Source organism: Patiria miniata, unplaced genomic scaffold, assembly GCF_015706575.1.
Source record: "Patiria miniata isolate m_02_andy unplaced genomic scaffold, ASM1570657v1 HiC_scaffold_3, whole genome shotgun sequence".
NCBI lineage: Eukaryota > Metazoa > Echinodermata > Asteroidea > Valvatida > Asterinidae > Patiria > Patiria miniata.
Genome location: NW_024037069.1, coordinates 18,764,660 through 18,783,422, shown reverse-complemented (window position 1 = coordinate 18,783,422; position 18,763 = coordinate 18,764,660). Strand labels below are relative to the sequence as shown.

Genomic DNA, 18,763 nt, shown 5'->3' with positions numbered 1-18,763 from the left:
AAACAAGGTCCATATTGCTTTATAAACAAATCTGAAATTCTGGAGAGACCTTGTTGAACGTGGTCTTCATTTCCTTTGTTTTTATTTAATTTTTTTTTTTGGGGGGGGTGCATCCTTGGAATGTCTCAAGACACTTTTTATTTCGCGAATGCTCTTTACAAAAAGGGATGTAAGTCTAGTAATTTAGGAATTTGCTGCTTTTATATTGCATATAACTTGCCTGTATTGGTGCTATAGACTTATTCAGTGACAGTTTCTCTCTGAGTTGGCACTGCGGTGGCACCAGGCTTGCACGAGTCAAGCTCAGGTAGTGCGCATGGCTTCAAGCTCCTTCCACCAATAGTATTTCCAAAATGTGTGCGTGCCGCTTACTTATTTAACGCGCGCAGCATGGGCCAAGCATGGCACCACCTCAAAAACGGCTTCTAATTACATTCGCTGGATATTCTTTTCATTTGTACCTCGGATTTCCTGCATTTAAATGTCAGAGCCCTCTTTAATACATCCCTGTATAAAGAATCCCGCCTTGGCTAGTATTTATTAGTACTTAATTTCTCCTTTATTTCTATTTGAATTAAGTATGTTGGGTTAACTTTTGTGGCGGAAATGGGCAAAAAAGATGCTTCATTAAGAGCCACATAAATTCATTCTTTTTCTGTCTTCAGAGGATGCCGCCGCCAGCTCCCCCACCTAAGCCGGTCTTTAGCCTGACCCCGTCACGCTTCGAGCTTGAACCCGGAGAGAGTATTGACGTGATCTTAGAAGGCCAGGCAGATACGTAAGCATACTTCTATTCCCCTCTCTCTCAAAACAATAAAGATCAAGTAACTTAATTATTGACTTTGTAAGCATGCGTGGTCTGTAACATAGTAACATTTTCCCATCAGCAGTAAATGGCTAAGAACTGATATTAACCAAGATGACATTCTTGCTTAGTAATTCTCATCTTTCATTCAAGAATGATTCTAATGGAACGGTATTCCTCTTTTTTTGCTACATTTTTCTTTCAAATCTGATCACAAAATGTATCGCTGGACAAATAAAAAAAATTGTTCCAGGGATAAAAAGTTGTTTTCAGACTGGTGGGTTCCAAAAGAGGCAGCGTATTTCAGAAGGTAAAGTTTAGGGTAAAAGAAACATTTCTGAATGTATCACATGTTTGAGACCAGTTGTCTTTTATGATCAATTTTTTTGGGGCATTAATCCCAAAAGTAACCTATCAAATTATTATCAAAAAGCTTACATTCATTCAATACCATACTAATGCTAAACATCTTGTAAAATGTTCCTGTCTGGATTGATGTCAAAAAATCAAGAAATATAGGTGAGATTTTTGGAAATAAAGTGTGCTATCGACATTTCTTGATCCAAAGGTTGTGCATGGTGTTTCACTATTCTCTTCAAAAATGTAATATACAATGAGCTGAAACTTCAACAGGTTATGTTTTGAACATTCGTCTGTGGATTTTGAGTGGTATTATTATTGGAAACGATCAAAATGCATAAACAGCTAATGATCCTATTTGTCCACGCCGCACTTTTGATACGTGTTCTTTTCTTGTCACTCTCAGGCCCAAGGTTGTCAAGGAGCGCATGCTGTGCCACGCCATCATCGGCAAGGCTAGCGGTAAGGAGAAGATTATGAAGACGGACATCAGTATTGAGTTCATCAGCCCGCTGCTGGAGTTCTCCACCAAACAAGTCATGTTCAGAGTCGACAAGGTGAAAACACATATTCCCCATAACTCAGGTTTTTATGTCGGCCTATCATTCTTTAAAGAGGTGATACAAAAAAAGATTAAACTTTTAATAAAAAGATGTAACTGTTCAAAAGATGGAGTTTGCGTCCGGGTGATGTAATTCAACATTGGGTTTTGCCGTTCATCGACTTATTTCATAAGCACTGTATACTCGGTATTGTCCCGGGTGACTATGAGAAAAAGTTCACAATCACTGGGGTGAAACTGGTACCCACAATCTTATTCTCGGTTTTCTGTTTCTTTGTTTGCAGCTTCCGGATGACGTCCTTGAGAATCAGTTGGAAGAACTGACTTTAACCAACGTGTCTTCCTTACCTCTGCACACCCACGTCGACTTGGAGGAACCGTTTGTCATCATCACGGAGGAAGAAGGCCAACAGAAGGAAGTCTCTGTCATGGTAAAATGAAATGTGATCTTGTTAATTGTTTAAAATAAAAATTCACAGCCATAGGAATGAATTTTCAGAATGTCAAAATGAATTTTTTTTTATATCTAATCTTGGCAACAGTTCTCTTTATGTAATCTTGGTAGCTGTTCTGTTTCCTAGATACATCTTTGAAATATATGTTATCCCGTTTGTTCCATTTTGCAGACCTACACTTAATGAAAAGTGGGTTCCTTGTTTTGTGCAGATTTTACTTCGTGGTATCTTCAAAATTATTCATCTAACTTAAACACCATTTTCAAACACATTATGTTTAAAAATAAATTATTTTCACATTAAAAAGTTGTGTTTGGGAAGTAGACTTGTCAATTAATTTTCATTTCAGTTCGGTCTGATTAGGAAATAAAACACCCTGAAATTCACAGCAATGTCCCTTTGAACAATAATTACAACAGTTGATATGATTTCAAATTGACCTCAGTATCTGAGCAAACCAAATTTTGAGAGGTTGTATATATAAATATTTTTCAGGATATACCTTTGGAGGTCGGTGAGTCCCAGACATTGAAGATTCAATTCAACCCAGCCTACCTAGAGGACTCATACTCCAGGGTAGCAGAGAAGGTGCTAACCTTCAGATACCAAGAGCATCCACACATTGTAAGTACATTCATGATCTGTTTCTCTCGATTCGTCTTCATGAATGATAAATGTCGTTCTTGTAGTGGAGGTTCTTATGATGGATCACAAGTCATTACAAGTCATCACAAGTCTGTCACAAGTCAGTACAAACAAGTTCAATCAAAAGTTCATCCAGTTTAAGGTCATTCAAGGCACAAACAGTTAATACGAATTGCAACAAATGTATTTATTTGTTATTGTTTATCCCCTGTAACTTGTGTTGGGACTAGTGAATTGACTTGTGAGTTATTTGTGACCAGACTTGGTTCATCAACTGCAATACTGAAAAAACAGTGCTGCGTACCTAAGTACTGTTAAGGTCCAACTATGGCATCATCCCAACTATAGTTGGGACAATACCAACTACAGTTAGATTGGTCCCAACTATAGTAAGGCATTCCCCACCAATAGTTGGGACTGTCCAAACTATAGCTGGGACCATTGTCTTAGTTGGAGCGTAACAGCCCTAAAGGACTTAGATAGATACTGAAAGATTTAAAATGAGAGAAATGTATTCTGTAGATAGCCTCTCTACATTATTTTATAAATGGTTTGTTTGAAGGATTACGTCGGCCTGCGAGGCGAGGTCTACTTCCCCAACCTGACCTTTGAGAAGATGCAGGTCGACTTCGGCTGCATCCTGAACGACACTGAAGTCACCCGCTACGTCAACATCACCAACGACAGCCCCATGCCCGTCAAGTACCGCTGGTCCTTCCTGGAACCCCCGAACCCCATCGTGGTCTACCCGCAGCCCTTGCCTGTTCAGATGACCGAGGGTGGGGAGGGAACCGGTGGTGAAGGGGACCAGCACGTGGCGTTTGAGGAGTTGCAGGAGGAGGGGGAGCCGGGGGCGGAGACTGATGGGGAGGAAAAGGGGATGGAGGCTGAGGAACAGGAAAAAGAGGTTAGATGAAAATCGAAATCTGTCCCCCCCCTCAAAAAAAAAAAGAAAAAAAAAGAATTTTACTCCATTTCTGAAGATTTTGAAAAGAGCCGCTTAATAAATTGTTCTTACTCGGTCAGAGATGCTAGTGGTTTGGTTTATGTTATTAAGTTGTATCCTCATAGTTCAGAAAATTTTATCTTCAAAACTTGATTATGATCGACCTTCTGTGAAAAAAAGAGTCTGAGAATTTTACTCCATTTATTAAGATTTTGAAAAGAGCTGCTTAATAAATTGTTCTTACTCAGTCAGAGATGCTAGTGGTTTGGTTCATGTTAAGATAAAGGTATATCCTCATAGTTTAAAAATTGTTTATCCTCAAAACTTGATTATGATCACCCTTCTGTGAAAAAAAGATTTGACATAAATTTAAAGTAGTTTAAAGAACACTCTGTTTAAGCAGACAAGAAACGTTGAATTGCTTGTACAGATGTAGACTGAAGACCAGACCATGTACATGGATATAAGGACGGGCAACACCTCAAGGCATCTAAACGTTTATCGGTTACTGGTTCATCTTGACGGTTTACTTTGTCTGTAGTCTCATTGGAAAGTTCTCAAGTGTCAGTTTGTGTCCATTTCAATATTAAAAAAAATTGATTAGTTGTCATAGAGGTCATAAGGACAATGATGCATTGGTCGTTCTCTGAATCAATATCATAGCAAATTATTGATCATTCGAATGATTCATTGATTGACTGGATAAGTGCAGAACCCTTTCTAAGCAAATAAAATTTAGAGAATGTCAAACTAGTTTTGGCGAGACCAAAAAAAAAAAGTAGTCTAATTTTTAAAATTTTCCAGCGTTAACTAAATTGAAGACAACATCTTGTAATTTTCCTACCAAGAAACCTCTTGACTCAGCCCCAACGGAGGAAACCCCATCCACCGTCAACATCAAACTCCCCCCGGAGGAGAGCATCAAGGACACCCAGTCAGTCAAACTCATCACCCAGGACACCAAGGAATCCCTGGCTGATGACAAACACCATCACGACGGCGGGGAGAAGTCCCCCAAGAAATCCCCCCGCAAGACCCCGCGCAAGTCCACGGGCAAGAGCCAAGGGAAGTCGGCCAAGTCGGTCAAGACGTCGGTGACCGAGGACAGTGTCGGTCACAAGAGGAAGAAGACAGAGGACAAGGATGAGGCGAGGGAATCAGAGACGCCTGCTGAGCAGGTAGGGTGGGAAATTTGCTTAGCATGGAAAATATTTGCTAAGCGAAAACAGGTTACCGGCTAAGATTGCATGGGATGTATATTGCCTGTGGCTGGTTCATGGCTGATATTTGCTTAGCACATAACTCTGCTAAGCAGCATTCTCTGCTTAGCAGGTTCATGCAGTTGGGCCAGGGCGCCAATTTCATCCAGCTTCTCAGTACAAAAAAGTTGTAAAAGTTTAGAACATATTTGCTAGGCAAAAATGGGATGCCAGCCACAGTTTTATGCTATGTACATTGCTTAGGACAGGTTCTTAGATGAAACAGTGCCTTCGTAATATTAGGCCCTGGTTGCACCTATTAGGTATTATAACACCTCACCCACAGATTCTGTGTCTTGATTGGCTGAGAGCGAGTCACATGTTACTTTCTAATTTTGCTATCTTTCTGTGCACGGCCAAAAGTACTATGCGCATAGCAACCAAAGTACTATACCATTAGCAACCAAAGTACTATTTCCACGGCGCGGTATTTGTGTGCAAATGCATGCTGGTGTGCGCGTTGCGCGTTGTGCGTAGCGCGTATTATTCCAAAGAGAGCGCGCTGCAGACTTCGGTTCAAACATTTCGTGAAGGGTTAGTTTTTAAGAGAGAAATACATTTTCCACCAATTTTGTATTGAAATTGAAGTTTATTTCAACTGTGTTCAGATTTAAATAATGTAAAATACTAAAATCAAGCAGAATCTGTGGGAGAAGTGTTATAAAACAAATATTGAATGCTTTATCTCGTGGTGAAGTAAAACTAGCCTCCCTCGGTGATCCATGGACCATTCTATTTTCCCTCGGCTTCGCCTCGGGAAAATAGAATGGTCCATGGATCACCTCGGGAGGCTAGTTTTACTACACCACTCGAAGCATTCAATATTTGTATACTATGCATGTACCCCAAAGCATTGAAAATGCTAAACAATTGCTAACAGTGAAGGAGGTGTATATGTTGACATGGTCATTGGTGATAAACCAGAACATTAACCAGTAAGGTTATTTGAAATGTTTAACCTGTTTGCACCTGTATTTATACATTGCATTACATTGTATTTATTCACTGATGGATTCATAAAACTATATAGAGTGTTTGGGCGATTTTGGGCAGTACAGGGAGTAACAGGCAGTGTGGTTTAGGGCGGTACAGGGAGTAACAGGCAGGGTGGTTTGGGGCAGTACAGGGAGTAACAGGCAGTTTGGTTTAGGGCGGTACAGGGAGTAACAGGCAGGGTGTTTGGGGCAGTACAGTGATAAATTGGTAAAATTTATGTCCTTGTTTAATTCGCTTAGACTTGCATGTTGTTGGTCATTACTTTTGTCCTCAGATCTTGAGCGTTGTCGACATGCAATCAATGGAGGAACACCCAGCTGAGGACAGGCACAGCGTGGGCAGCCGCGCCTCCCTACGCCCCACCAGCGCCATGAGGAGACGTCGCGCAAAGCTGGCTTACTTCCAGACCATCACGGAACCCACCGTGGTGGGAATTGAAGAGGTAATGAGGATTAGTTAGGCCCCCCAAAAATAGTTCTGCTTCCGGTCTGACAGCCCCTACCCTAATTTTTTGGGGGGAATAATGAGGAAAAAACACCCAAAACCATTGATTTCTACCTTTTACCCTTGACTACACGCAGATGCCCTCCATATGATTGTACACAAAAAATATTGGCCAACAATTTTTTAAAAATTCCCTACCTACCTACCCTATTTTCGAATACCAAGTAATTGGAAGCTGAACTATTTTTTTTGGGGGGGCCTTACAAGGCTTGCATGATCCTGTATGCTTTTGATGCAGTGCAGGATCAGTAAATGACTTTTGGTGCAAACACGCCTAAAACAAAAGATACAGAGGCCAGATAAAAATATATTAATCTTTTATCATGCATAATTCAATTTACTAGAAATTCATGGTTTTTTTTTACTAAAACCCTGAAAGGTGGGGGGGGGAATGATGCTGGAATCCATTTTTGTCTGATATCATTTCCACGCAATTGTTTTTCATATCAAGCCAGAGTGATATTTTTCGGACATTACCAATTTAATAAAAGATGATCATAGTTTTGCAAAAAATGACAAGTTTTCAATGTGGGATACCAAATCTGTGTTTTTCATTGAAAATGCATTCTATCATAGGCATATGGTTGGAAATAAATTTATCATATTTACAAAATGCTCTGCCCGATTGTGCTGAATTTTTTTTTATAAACTAAGCATGAATGTTTCTATGTGCATACCAAGTTTCATAGAAATTGGTATTTACATATTCAAGATCAGTGGGGGAGGGGGGGGGGGATGGACAGAAAGATGGCCACAAAAACCTGACCCATTTAGGGGTTAAATATGTAACCCTTTCATAATTTCATTTTGCACATCAGGTCTTTGACATCCTGCCCTTGTACGGCACCCTGATGCCCGGCGAGTCAGATACCATCACCTTCACCTTCTACGGCCATGCTGATATTGGAAGTGAAGCCAAGGCACTATGCCACGTGGAGGGAGGCCCGTGCTATGAGCTCGCACTCAAGGGAGAGGCGTCCATCGTTCAGTACAACTTTGACACCAAGCATATTGATTACGGCAAACGGGTACGTTATGAGCAATCTTGAATGGAGCCTTCCTTGCCTGTCAAACAAACAGTGGGCGTTGACCAATTAGATCTGGAATTTTGGTCAGGTGACCAGGGTCAGAAGTCAATCACAAGTTATGTCACAGATCAATCACAAATCAATCATAGGCTATTCACAAGTCAATCACAAGTCAATCACAAGTCATTCACAAGTCAATCACAAGCATTGATCTCCATTAGTAAGACTGGATTAGTAAGACTGGACTAGATACTTGGCGTGCAGCGAAGTTCGGAAAATGCGGACACTGCAGCTGGGTAGTACAGTGCGGGTTTAACGGTTGTGACTGTGCGTGACGTGCGCGTGTCTGTGTGTGACGAACGCATTTCAAACCCCCACCAATGACTACGCGTGCCTGCACAAGTTGGTGTCCTATCCAGTCTTACTAATGGAGATCAATGATCACAAGTCAATCACAAGTCACTCACAAGTCAAATCACAAGTCACTCACAAGTCAAATCACAAGTCACTCACAAGTCAAATCACAAGTCACTCACAAGTCAAATCACAAATCAATCACAAGTCAAGTCACACGCCTATCACAAATCATGTCACAAGTCAATCGTAGGTTAGTCACGAGTTAATCACAAGTAAGGCCACAAGTAAACGGTGAGGAACAGTGAAAAAGGATGCCTTTGTCACCGTTTATTCAAATTGCTCGTCACTTAAATTGAGATTGGATGAGTAACTTGTGATGACTAACAACTTCATAACATTGGTCAACTGTGTTTGGACTGTAAGAATAAATAGTGACAAATTTGGATTATGAAATACATATTTTTAATGAAAGGCAGTGTAATCCAACCACAAGTGAGCATAAGTTACTTTTTTTCTTACAACTTTTGCTTTAGACCGTTTTTTGTTTCTTTCGACCGTAGATGTTTGACCAAGTAGCAGAAGCCGAGATCGTCCTGCACAACACTGGCAAGGTTGGCTTTGACTTCCAAGCCATCAACATGGATCCCAGCGTCAGCCGGCGCCCCGTCCCCGGTGTCCCTGTCATGATCCCTCACATGGGACACATCGAGGCTTACCAGGAACAGACACTGCTGGTGAAATTTCTGCCCGGCGTACCGGAGAAATTCCACAAGAGCTTTGATGTAAGTAGCGACCCTTGTATAAACGTCATGAAAAAAATTGCCATTGTAGTCTGAAATACATGTGTTTAATTTCTTTCTGAAAACTCAAACATATCTTTTGTAGCTGTTTGATCTTTGCAGTTTTTATTTTTTTGTCTTAACACTTTTAAATTAAATGTCATTGAAACTTCAGTCTGGATTTTGAAACTCGCTTTTTGTATTGACCCTTTTGAAACAACTTGACTGTTTCAACATAAGCTACAAAAAGGTGGTTAAATTTTTGTGTAAGAACACAAAGTAATACCCCAGACTGTGTATAAAAAGTGCATGGGCATTTCAGGAACATGAAATGATTGAGAATTAGGTGTATCAATATCAAAGGAAATATTAAATGAACTTTGTTCTTTAAATATTAAATTGGACTTTGCAATTCACCTGAAGCATTTTAAGTCCTGAAAGACTATAATAAATAACTTTAAAGTTTCGTTCAAACCCTCAAACCCCCCATTTACTTGTGAAGATTGTCTTGACCCCTTGTATTGTTATGGTCTTTCACGGTCTCTATACATCTGAAAATCCCTACTTTCTTAAATTTTCAGAGAATAATAATCAAACTTTTTATTCCTTACCTGCATTTCATGATCCCAGATCCAAGTATAAAACCCCCAAATTTCCCTAATTTTTCATGAACCTGAAAAATGCTTGAATATATTCCTTAACCTGTACTTGTGACCCACTATTCAATTTTAAAACCAAAACATTCTGTGTTTGTCTTAAATCATTTAAAATCTACAAAATATCAAAAACATATTCCTTTCCTGCATTTTGTGGCGTTAGATCCAAGTGGCCCACTTTGAGCCAGACTCCATCAACCTCTGTGGTGAGGGTGTCTTCCCACGCATCTCTCTGGACCTCCCCCGCCACGGCGACGAGGACGGCCTGTATTCCACGCTCCTCAAGGAAGCTAAAGAGCACCTGGGTAGGGATACACGCAAGGAAGGGAAGGCGGGGACTGGGGCCGGGTCACCTATGCCTTCACCGACGCCCAGAGATCCATCGCACGAGGATGCTAAGTCTATACTGTCCATGCAGGTAAGGGGATTATCCGATTTAAAATGTGATGTGTAAAATAGTCCAACATCATTTTTTGACTACAAACATTAGAAGTATCAAGTTTATTGAAGCAGTTTACTGAGTTTACTTCAAAGAATTTAATGTAAAAGTATTTTGTTTTTGAATTATAGAAATGTATACAGTGAAAATCGCGAAAAGTCAAACTCTGATAACTCAAAACAACTGTTAAGTCAAACTAAGAATCCATTCCCTTCAGTAGTATAACAATGAAATACAAGCCTGCTTAACTCAAAACTCTGTTTAAGTCAAATTTTGAACCTGTTCCCTTGTGGTTTGACTTATCGAGATTTCACTGTATAAGGCATTTAATGACCTCACCATCCTGACGACAATACTGACTTAAGACCATATCACACACACATGATTAGTATGGTAAAAGTAGGAGCAATTGGAGTAAAGTATCCTGCTCAAGAACACAAACATGAACATCCACATACTGCTTTATGGATGATCTCACCACATGAGTAATAACATTGACTTAATATCATATCAGAGTGTGAACATTGTTTGATTATTAAATTTAGAGTTAACTAATAATGCAATGACTTTTATCTCGGTTCAGCGATGAAAGCAAATTATGAAAAAGTATCCTGCTCAAGAACACAAGACTGAAAAATTCCCAGAGTAGCTTCCATTAGACAATTAATGACCCCCCATTAAAACAAGAATACTATCAGGGTTCTACCTTAACTTTTTTTTCACTAATCAGCCAGGCTACTAAACAGATTCTTAACTAGCCCGCGGGCATTTTCACTAGCCCGCATGTTTTTCTTTTATAGAGTGTCTCATAAACAACAATGTGCATTCATGTAAAACGTGTATCCTGAGGCAATCCTGTCAGTGTTTTTAACAAAAAGATCTAATAATTTAACCTAAACAGTTAATATAATTAGACACAAATTGATACAGGTTTGCTTTCTGAATTTAATGATTTATTTCTTCCTGTCCTTTCATCTTTGCCGTATCCCAATAATTCTTAACTCGCTTCTTTAGGAATAGTTTGACTAGCCCGCCGCTGATTTGGCTAGCGGGCTACCGCTAAAGTCGAACCCTGACTATATAAAGACCATATCACAGTGTGAACATTGTTTTCAAGTTTTCATAAACCCAATTATTTCATCTCCACTCAGCATGACTTCCCGTCGGAGTTGGAGCTCCAGATGGAAGTGGAACGCCTAGTAGTGAAGGAGTTTGCCGTGGACATGCAACAGAGCAACATATCCAACCACGAGGCTTTGATAACCACCGCACCATCGCGACCTGCATACAGCAAGACATCCAGGGCCTCTAGAGGCAAGAAGAACACCAAACTCAAGTAAGAAAATCTTCTTTTGGTCAAATCGTACAAGTTTATATCATAAAATAATATTTTTTTGGTTTTATGATTTGTAAGACATGTACATTAGTAAAAAAGTAAAGTCTGTCACAAGCCAATGTGGCCCATCAGGCCAACATTTATTTCCGGTTTCAGTAGCTATTTTCCCTGGACGGGATGCTAGTCCATCACAGGTTACTCTCCAGCTAATACTGGTACCCATTATATATTCCTGGGTGGAGAGAGGCAAGTGGGGATGAAGTGGCTTGCCCAAGGACACAACATATCGCCAGCAGCTGGATTCAAAACCCCTGACCTTCTGATCATGAGCTACAAACCCTAACCACAAGACCACACTCCCTTAGACATGTGCATTAGGTGAAGTTAAAACTGTTGGAAGCAACATTGTTTTATTTTGGGAACTGTTTTAAAAAAAGATTTACAATATAAATTTTAAAGATGTGAAAGCTGTGAAAAATTCCAAAATATTTATTTTCTCATATATAATTATTTATTTTTCTTCATAGAATTCTAAAAGAATATGCAAGCAATTATCAATTACTACTAGTAATGACATTTTCCAGATTTTGCTTCAAATATTTTAAAAATTAGGATTTTGGGGCTTTTGGCTGTCGTAGCATTATTACCACTGCAATCTTCAACATTTGAAGAATTAAAAAAAAGCTCAAAAAAAAAAAAAGAAATAAAAAAAGGTTTACTTAGGTTTTTCTAACTCCCCCTATTCTCCTTCTTTACCCAAGCAAAGATCCTAAAACTAAACTGTAAAGAATTTTTAACTAATTCATGGTATCCAAAACTCAAATATCTATTGTATGTTATCCCACTAGGGCCCGTTTACCAGACTACCTTCTGGATTTCGGCTATGTGGTTCTCGGTATGGTGCGCACCCACATCGTGCGTGCCACCAACACCGGCTTCTATGCAGCCTCGTTCTCTGTGGATCGCACCAGCTTGACGGGTACCGGTTTCAATGTTGAGCTGGACCGCGTGCGTCAGCTGCCCGGTTACCCCGAGCATGAGACCGTGGACTTCAGAGTCAGCTTTGACCCACGAGGGGCTAATGTGGGACTGGGGGACTTACAGGCTGTGGTTCCTGTAAATGTACGTATACATTTCTGATGGTTGTTAATCCAAGTTTATCCAACATTTCCACGTTTGACAGTTTTGACAAATTAAACCTTGCTGAACTTGTGCTTCAACTATGTGCATTTTGGAGTTGAGTTTTGACAATTCTACTTCCATAAAAGTATACATACACGAGTCAAACAAGATAATTATCCCATAACGAGGGGGTTGGCAGGAAATTCATGGTTTTAGCTGTTATAAACGAAAAAGTGGCTTTAGTTAATAATTCATATCAAGTCAATCAGAAGAAAACCAAATTGAAATCAAGTCAGAAGCTATTTAAACAAACTATCAGAGAGGCATTTCTTTCTTATTTTTCATCCTCTTTTACTTGCGATTGACTTGTGATTGAAATGTGATTCGACTTGTGATTATCGTGATTTGACGTGTGATTGAACTGAACTCAACTCTGAATTGGTGAATAAAGCTAATTGTTAGCTTTTACTGAGAAATGCTCTGTTTTGAGTTTTCTAAAACTTTTGTTGTTAAAAAGTACAATATTAGGTTCTTCCCAACATCACCTGATATATCTGTCATTCAGATGTAGGCCTGTATGACAGTAACTTGTGTTTTGATTTCTCAGATCGTGAATGGACCCTGCGTCTTCCTGCGTCTGCGCGCCAACGTGACCATGCCGGACATGCAGATCTCCACCGACTCGTTGGACTTCGGTCCCGTCCAGTGCGGTCAGTGTAAGGTCATCACGGTCCAGCTACACAACAACCAACACGTCAAGTGTGAGTGGACGTCGCTTCCCACAGACAAAGAGAGAAAAATGGTGAGGAATTCATGATAATTTGGTTAAACTGTGGATAGCAGTTCTTGTTCGTTTTTAAAAAATGTTATGATAGAAGTGGATGCCTCCTGCCTGTTAATTAAACATGTGCATTGACCAATAAGATCATGGCTATTGGTCAGGTGACCACAGTAGGTCAGTTTAACTCAGTCACAAGCACTGTAGGAAATGTGAATAAACCATGGTGGGTGGGGTTTATAAACCATGAGTGGGCGGGGTTTATAAATCATGGGTGGGCGGGGTTTACAAACCATGGGTGGGCGGGGTTTATAAACCATTGGTAGGCGGGGTTTATAAACCATGGGTGGGCGGAGTTATAAACCATGGGTGGGCGGTGTTTATGCCTAAATTCAGAACAGTCCATACTGGGCTCTGTCGATAAGTATGTTTTTAGCAGAATACATGTGAAACATCATTTTTTTATGTAATTTTGTGACATTTTAATGTTTTCTCTTTACTGCTTGACCTTCTGCAGGAAATAATGAAACTCCTAAAGGTAGCATTTTCTGAATGATGTGCAACACTTAACCTGAATTTGCGTCATTTTTTTATTCACTAACATAAAAACAACTATGTGTGGTCAATCTCCAAAAAATTAAAAGAAAGTTCAGGTTTGATGTGATAATACACATATTAATCTGTGGACAAAACTTAATTTCACTTTTTCACTTTTTTTTTACAATATTTCAACTTTGAACTTATTATTCAGGCATGAGATTCAAGTTCCCGACTTTTGTCTGAAATCAGACATTTCAAATCTGAGAGAAAGACATCAATATAGAAAAAAATGCATCTTTTAGACAATTTTTCCAATTTTCAGACTTCTAAAAAATTGACAATCTCATCCCTCCTTATTATATACAGGAGAGACACTAAGCATTTTAGATTTATAACTCAGTGGTGTCCGAGAGCCTGCAAGATTTCAGATTTTGTGTGCGTGTGGATAACATTTTTTGTATACTACTAAACCAATCCGTAATATTGAAGTCATTCTGTGCTTTTTTTTAGATTGACAAGCACATGCCGATGCACCTAAGGCGCAAGCTCCGCCCAGAGAAAGCGCGACCACGTAACTTTGAGATGATGCCCCCTCTGGGCATGCTACTGCCAGGCCAGAGGGTCAACGTACAGGTCAAGTTCATGCCCACTGAAGAGGTAGATTTTCCTTCTCTGTCTTCATTTTTATGATTGATAATTGGAGTATGATTGGAGTAATTATATTTATTTGTAAAAACTCTTAGGTTTGTTGCAAGCAAGGCAGATTAGAAGGCTTATTAAGTACAAGAGTATCAAACTTGGGCCAAAGCATTAATGTTTAGTATTTGTTACTGACTTAAAGAATGTGAAATTACATTTTATTGAAATTTTCTCTAAAAACCTTGGTTTTTAAAAACAAAGATCAAAAACGTGTGTTCACTTTGGGAAATCACTGTATATTATTTTTTGTAAATGCTATAATCAGGAAGCTTTGAATTGAATATGGACCGAGTCCATGTCACATGCTTTTTTCATGCTTTAATCCCATAAAAACACCCCAAATATATTCAAGTAAGATTCAATATAAATCCCTCATTTTCAAAAATTTGTTGGTAAGCACAAACCTCCCCCCCCCAAAAAAAAAGGAAAAAAGAAGAAGAATGCTCAAGTAGATAGCTGCTAAATCATAGGCTAGTCGTGATGTCTTGCACAGGACAGCAATGTCCTTTTGTTGGATCAGAAATGTAAGAAATAATAATTTGCTGCAAAATGTTTAACCAACTGGAATTACCTCAAACAGATAACAAGTAAATTAGGGAGAGCCAGAGATTCTGATCCTCACAGAATCTTTAGCAATAATCATTTTGGCAAGTTTCACCTGTTATTTTCTTAACCATCTTAAACCACAATCCATCCTCAACAGAAACTCTACTCTGATCGCATCGTCATCCGTCTGAGCCAGAGCAGTCAGCGTCTGACCCTGATGGCCCACGGCACGGGTCTGGAACCCCGTATCGAGTTCAACCAATCCCTGCTGGAGTTCGACCCCATCCTGCCTCACAGCATCGGCGACGAGGTGGACGTGGTCGTCAAGAATCCCTGCTCATTCCCCATCGAGTTCTATTCGCTGGAGTTTGACGATCAGTATCTCGATGAAGAGAAGGTACAATCGATTCTTTCCAATTTCCTGGTGTAAAACCGCCTAGAATTCTTTTAGATATACACCCACTCTCATTCAGTGACATCATCTGTGATAATCTGTAATTATTTGTGATAATCTGTAATGATCGGTGATAATCTGTGATAATTGTGATAATCTGTGATAATTGCAATAATCAGTAATGATCTGTGATAATCTGTGTTAGTCTGTGATAATTTGCGATAATCTGTGATAATCTTTGATAATCTGTGATTGTCTGTGATAGTGTGTGATAATCTATGATAATCCGTTACAGTCTTTGGTACTCTGTGATAATCTGTGCAAACTCTCGGTGCTTTTGATGTTCTCTTTCAGATGCTGAGAACTGTGAAGGACTACGACGAGCACGGCACCATCTTGCTCCCGCCTCGCATCCCTGGGGAGAAGTTGCCTCCCGAACTGTTGGAGCATTACGAGGAGCTGAAGAAAACAGTGGAGGAAGAGGAAAAAGCTAAGGCTGAAGCTGCTGCTGCTGCTGCACAGGAAGCGACACAAGGTAGGAGCAATCGCCCCCTCTTGTGGTGATGTTTGTCCAGTGTCGTTCATTCTAACTTTATCTCTGACTGCACTGCCTCTCATTTTGATGATAAAGTACAAATGCGTTGATCGTGACGTCATGAAACATCCATCTATAGCTAAAGATGATATCCTGTGCTCTTCAAAAAATGAGTGTTCGTCTCCGAATTTTCGCTTTGTATGTTTCGTTTCAACATCAAAAACTACTTTATTCCAATTTTTGGGCGTCTGAAACTCTCTGAAGGAGGGCTTTTATTTTGTGCACAAATGAACTGGCTCTGCAAGAGACGAATTATTGTCTGGCAGCCAATAATTCAATTTTTGTGAAAAAATAATTCAATAACTAAACTGGTGGATTTTTTGTTCGATGTCTCATTAAAAACTGAATAAGTTTTATATTGCTAGGAAAAGAGCAATTGAAAACAATTTAGTTTTCGAGGTTAAATTCGAAAATAGCATGGGGAACACATCTTAAATCTCATCATAATCTTTGCATAGGCATTCTGCAAACTGCTTCTAACAGATCCAATCTGTACTCTCATTTGGGAATCTCTTTGTTGTCTGTATCAGATGAAGCAGCAGGAGGTCAGGAGGCAGTGGGCGGAGCCACAGAGGACGACCCAGCCAGCCATGGAGGGTCCCTCTCGGTCCCCACTACCAAGGGACAAGCCACTTCCCCGACCATTAGCCAGGAGGGTGACAAGAAGGGTGAGAAACCAGCCCCCGAGGGTGGGGAGGAGACTGATAGACTGCAGCTGCCTAAGGATAAGGAGGGACCTCAAGGTTTGTGGGGAAAAAAAGTCATCAATCCAACCCTTAAATAAAAAAAAGAGATTGTAAAATGTTTAAATGTTTAATTGAATATTTCCTGAATGTCAGGAGCAGAATATATAGCCCTTTTTATAAATAGCACGAAAAAACAAAAGAGGCAAAACTGAGATGTCTGTCTTTCTTTTTTTTACACGAGTTTTCTTTTGTTGCTTTTTGTTTTATTACATATGTCCTCATTTTGAATGGATACTTTTTTTGGAAGGGGCATGGGCTGGGTTGGGGTGATAGGCTAGTAGAATCATTTTGTTTCAGACGTAGTGTCCGTTCACGTTAAATATTTCCGTACTATTTTTACAAAGGGACGGGCATGAGGAATCGGACAACAAAGTATTGTGATTTTTGAGAAGCTTGCTTCTTCACAAAAATGGTGGCATTCCAATATAGAAGGAGTGCGATGCGGAATATGAAGGGGGGGGGAATATGATCTGTACGGGATTGGTTTAAAATTATACCCAAAGTTTTGGAAAGAACAATCATTGCAATCTCCATCTTTTTTTTAACTGTTACCTTGATAGTATAGAGATTCAATCCTTCAATCAACATTACATTTTTGGTGTGTTCTGTGGTTTGGATTCTGGTCGACTTTCACCCCTTTATTTATTTTTCATCATCCAACAGACAAGAAGGATGCAGCCAGCAGTGTGGGCGTGGGAGAGCTCCTAGAGATCACTCCCATCTCGGCTGCCATTGCCAGACACCTCGGTATCGACCTGTCCCCTGAAGGCAAGGCAGCCATGAGGCGTAGAGGGGTGGCTATCATGGTCCATGGAGCACCCATGTCAGGTCAGTGCAGGTCTGGGTGGAATTATAGTTAGGTCCTCACAAGATGCCCCAAGTTGGCTCTGGTCCTTAAAAGTCTTTGCAAGACCTCATAAGTCCTCTCTTATAAGTTGTCTTAAGTGCTGAAAAGTGAAGTCAAACACAAGTCCTCAGACGTCAATCACAAGTCAATCGCAAGTCATCACAAGCTCTTGTTAGTCAATCAGAAATCACCAAAAGTTTGCACAAGTCAATCACAAGTCCTCACAAGTCAATCATAAGTCCTCCCGTTTAATTCATAAGTCCTCACTAGTCAATCACAAGTCCTCACTAGTCAGTCACTAGTCAGTCACGAGTCATCCGTGCCCAAGTCCAGTGACAAGCTATTCAAGTAAGCTGTGAAGAAGGCAGCCCTTCCTGAGCATTCATTCCCTATTTTTTATGACCTTATCTGTTATTTAATTGTGGTTTACTTGTGTTTTGTCATGAGTAGTGAGACTAACAACATTGAATATTGGATGATGGAATTTTTTTTTTTTTTGTATTTTGGAGATGTAATTATTTTAAAAAGACAGTATTATTTTAGATGCACTGTATAACGCTCTGTGAGAGCACATATGAAAAGACCCATAAAATTGCTTATGAGTTAAAATTGTTTTAGTTAAGGGCAACATCAAGAATTAAAAAGAAAAGACTATGAGCCCTATTAACTCTTCAATGTGCAATTGTCACACAGGAAAAACCTCGACTGCCATCACCCTAGCCAAATACTACGAGGCAGCCCTTCTTACTGTCGACAGTGTGGTCTTAGAAGCTATCTCCAATGGCAACACCCCGGCCGGCCTGCGTGCCAGGGAGCTGTGTGCCCAGGCAGCCAAGGCGCAGCTGGTCAGGGAAGGGGACGGGAGCGAGATGGCCGGGGGTGGTGGCGCCCCCGGGGCTGGGGGGCTGAGCGTCGAGGCTGTGGCGGCTCACTCTATGGGACTTGGAGCTGGCTCAGGTAATTCAAATTTGTCCATTTAGGTTAATCCCATTATGGCTAGAAGCCGCTTAGGTTTGGAGTCTAAAGTAGACAGGAAAACAGGGGGAAAATGGACAGACAAATGTGATGGTATTGGCATGTCCCACTCTGTGATCAACCACCTCACAGAACGCAGAAAGTACTACCTAAGGAAGATTAGGTAAATATTTAAGAAATGAAAAAGAGGAATGCATTTTTGTCAATTGCATTCCCATTAAGGCTAAGAAAATTGTAAGTTGAATGGAAGCAAGAGGCAAAAAGTGGAGCATCCCCATCAAATGGTTCTCGGATATTGTAGTGAATTGTTAAATATATAGTTACATATTAAACATTACAGGTACGAAACTCTAGTCAAGTAAATATTGCATACAGTTAAAATAGCATTTAAAAC

General features: G+C 40.0%; 1 protein-coding gene across 1 annotated transcript in view; it reads left to right on the top strand.

Annotated features, from left to right (window-relative positions):
• LOC119737363 (hydrocephalus-inducing protein homolog) overlaps window positions 1-18,763 on the top strand; it is a 73,319-nt gene that overhangs the window by 15,610 nt on the left and 38,946 nt on the right. The window contains exons 20-39 of the mRNA XM_038211667.1: window positions 666-778; window positions 1,572-1,722; window positions 2,012-2,158; window positions 2,678-2,806; window positions 3,390-3,734; window positions 4,622-4,951; window positions 6,303-6,470; window positions 7,351-7,560; window positions 8,478-8,699; window positions 9,516-9,770; window positions 10,943-11,127; window positions 11,976-12,249; window positions 12,857-13,051; window positions 13,545-13,565; window positions 14,078-14,224; window positions 14,970-15,209; window positions 15,561-15,741; window positions 16,332-16,544; window positions 17,211-17,375; window positions 18,088-18,351. Coding sequence (XP_038067595.1) covers window positions 666-778; window positions 1,572-1,722; window positions 2,012-2,158; window positions 2,678-2,806; window positions 3,390-3,734; window positions 4,622-4,951; window positions 6,303-6,470; window positions 7,351-7,560; window positions 8,478-8,699; window positions 9,516-9,770; window positions 10,943-11,127; window positions 11,976-12,249; window positions 12,857-13,051; window positions 13,545-13,565; window positions 14,078-14,224; window positions 14,970-15,209; window positions 15,561-15,741; window positions 16,332-16,544; window positions 17,211-17,375; window positions 18,088-18,351 — 3,955 coding nt within the window. The remainder of the gene's footprint in view (window positions 1-665; window positions 779-1,571; window positions 1,723-2,011; window positions 2,159-2,677; window positions 2,807-3,389; window positions 3,735-4,621; window positions 4,952-6,302; window positions 6,471-7,350; window positions 7,561-8,477; window positions 8,700-9,515; window positions 9,771-10,942; window positions 11,128-11,975; window positions 12,250-12,856; window positions 13,052-13,544; window positions 13,566-14,077; window positions 14,225-14,969; window positions 15,210-15,560; window positions 15,742-16,331; window positions 16,545-17,210; window positions 17,376-18,087; window positions 18,352-18,763) is intronic.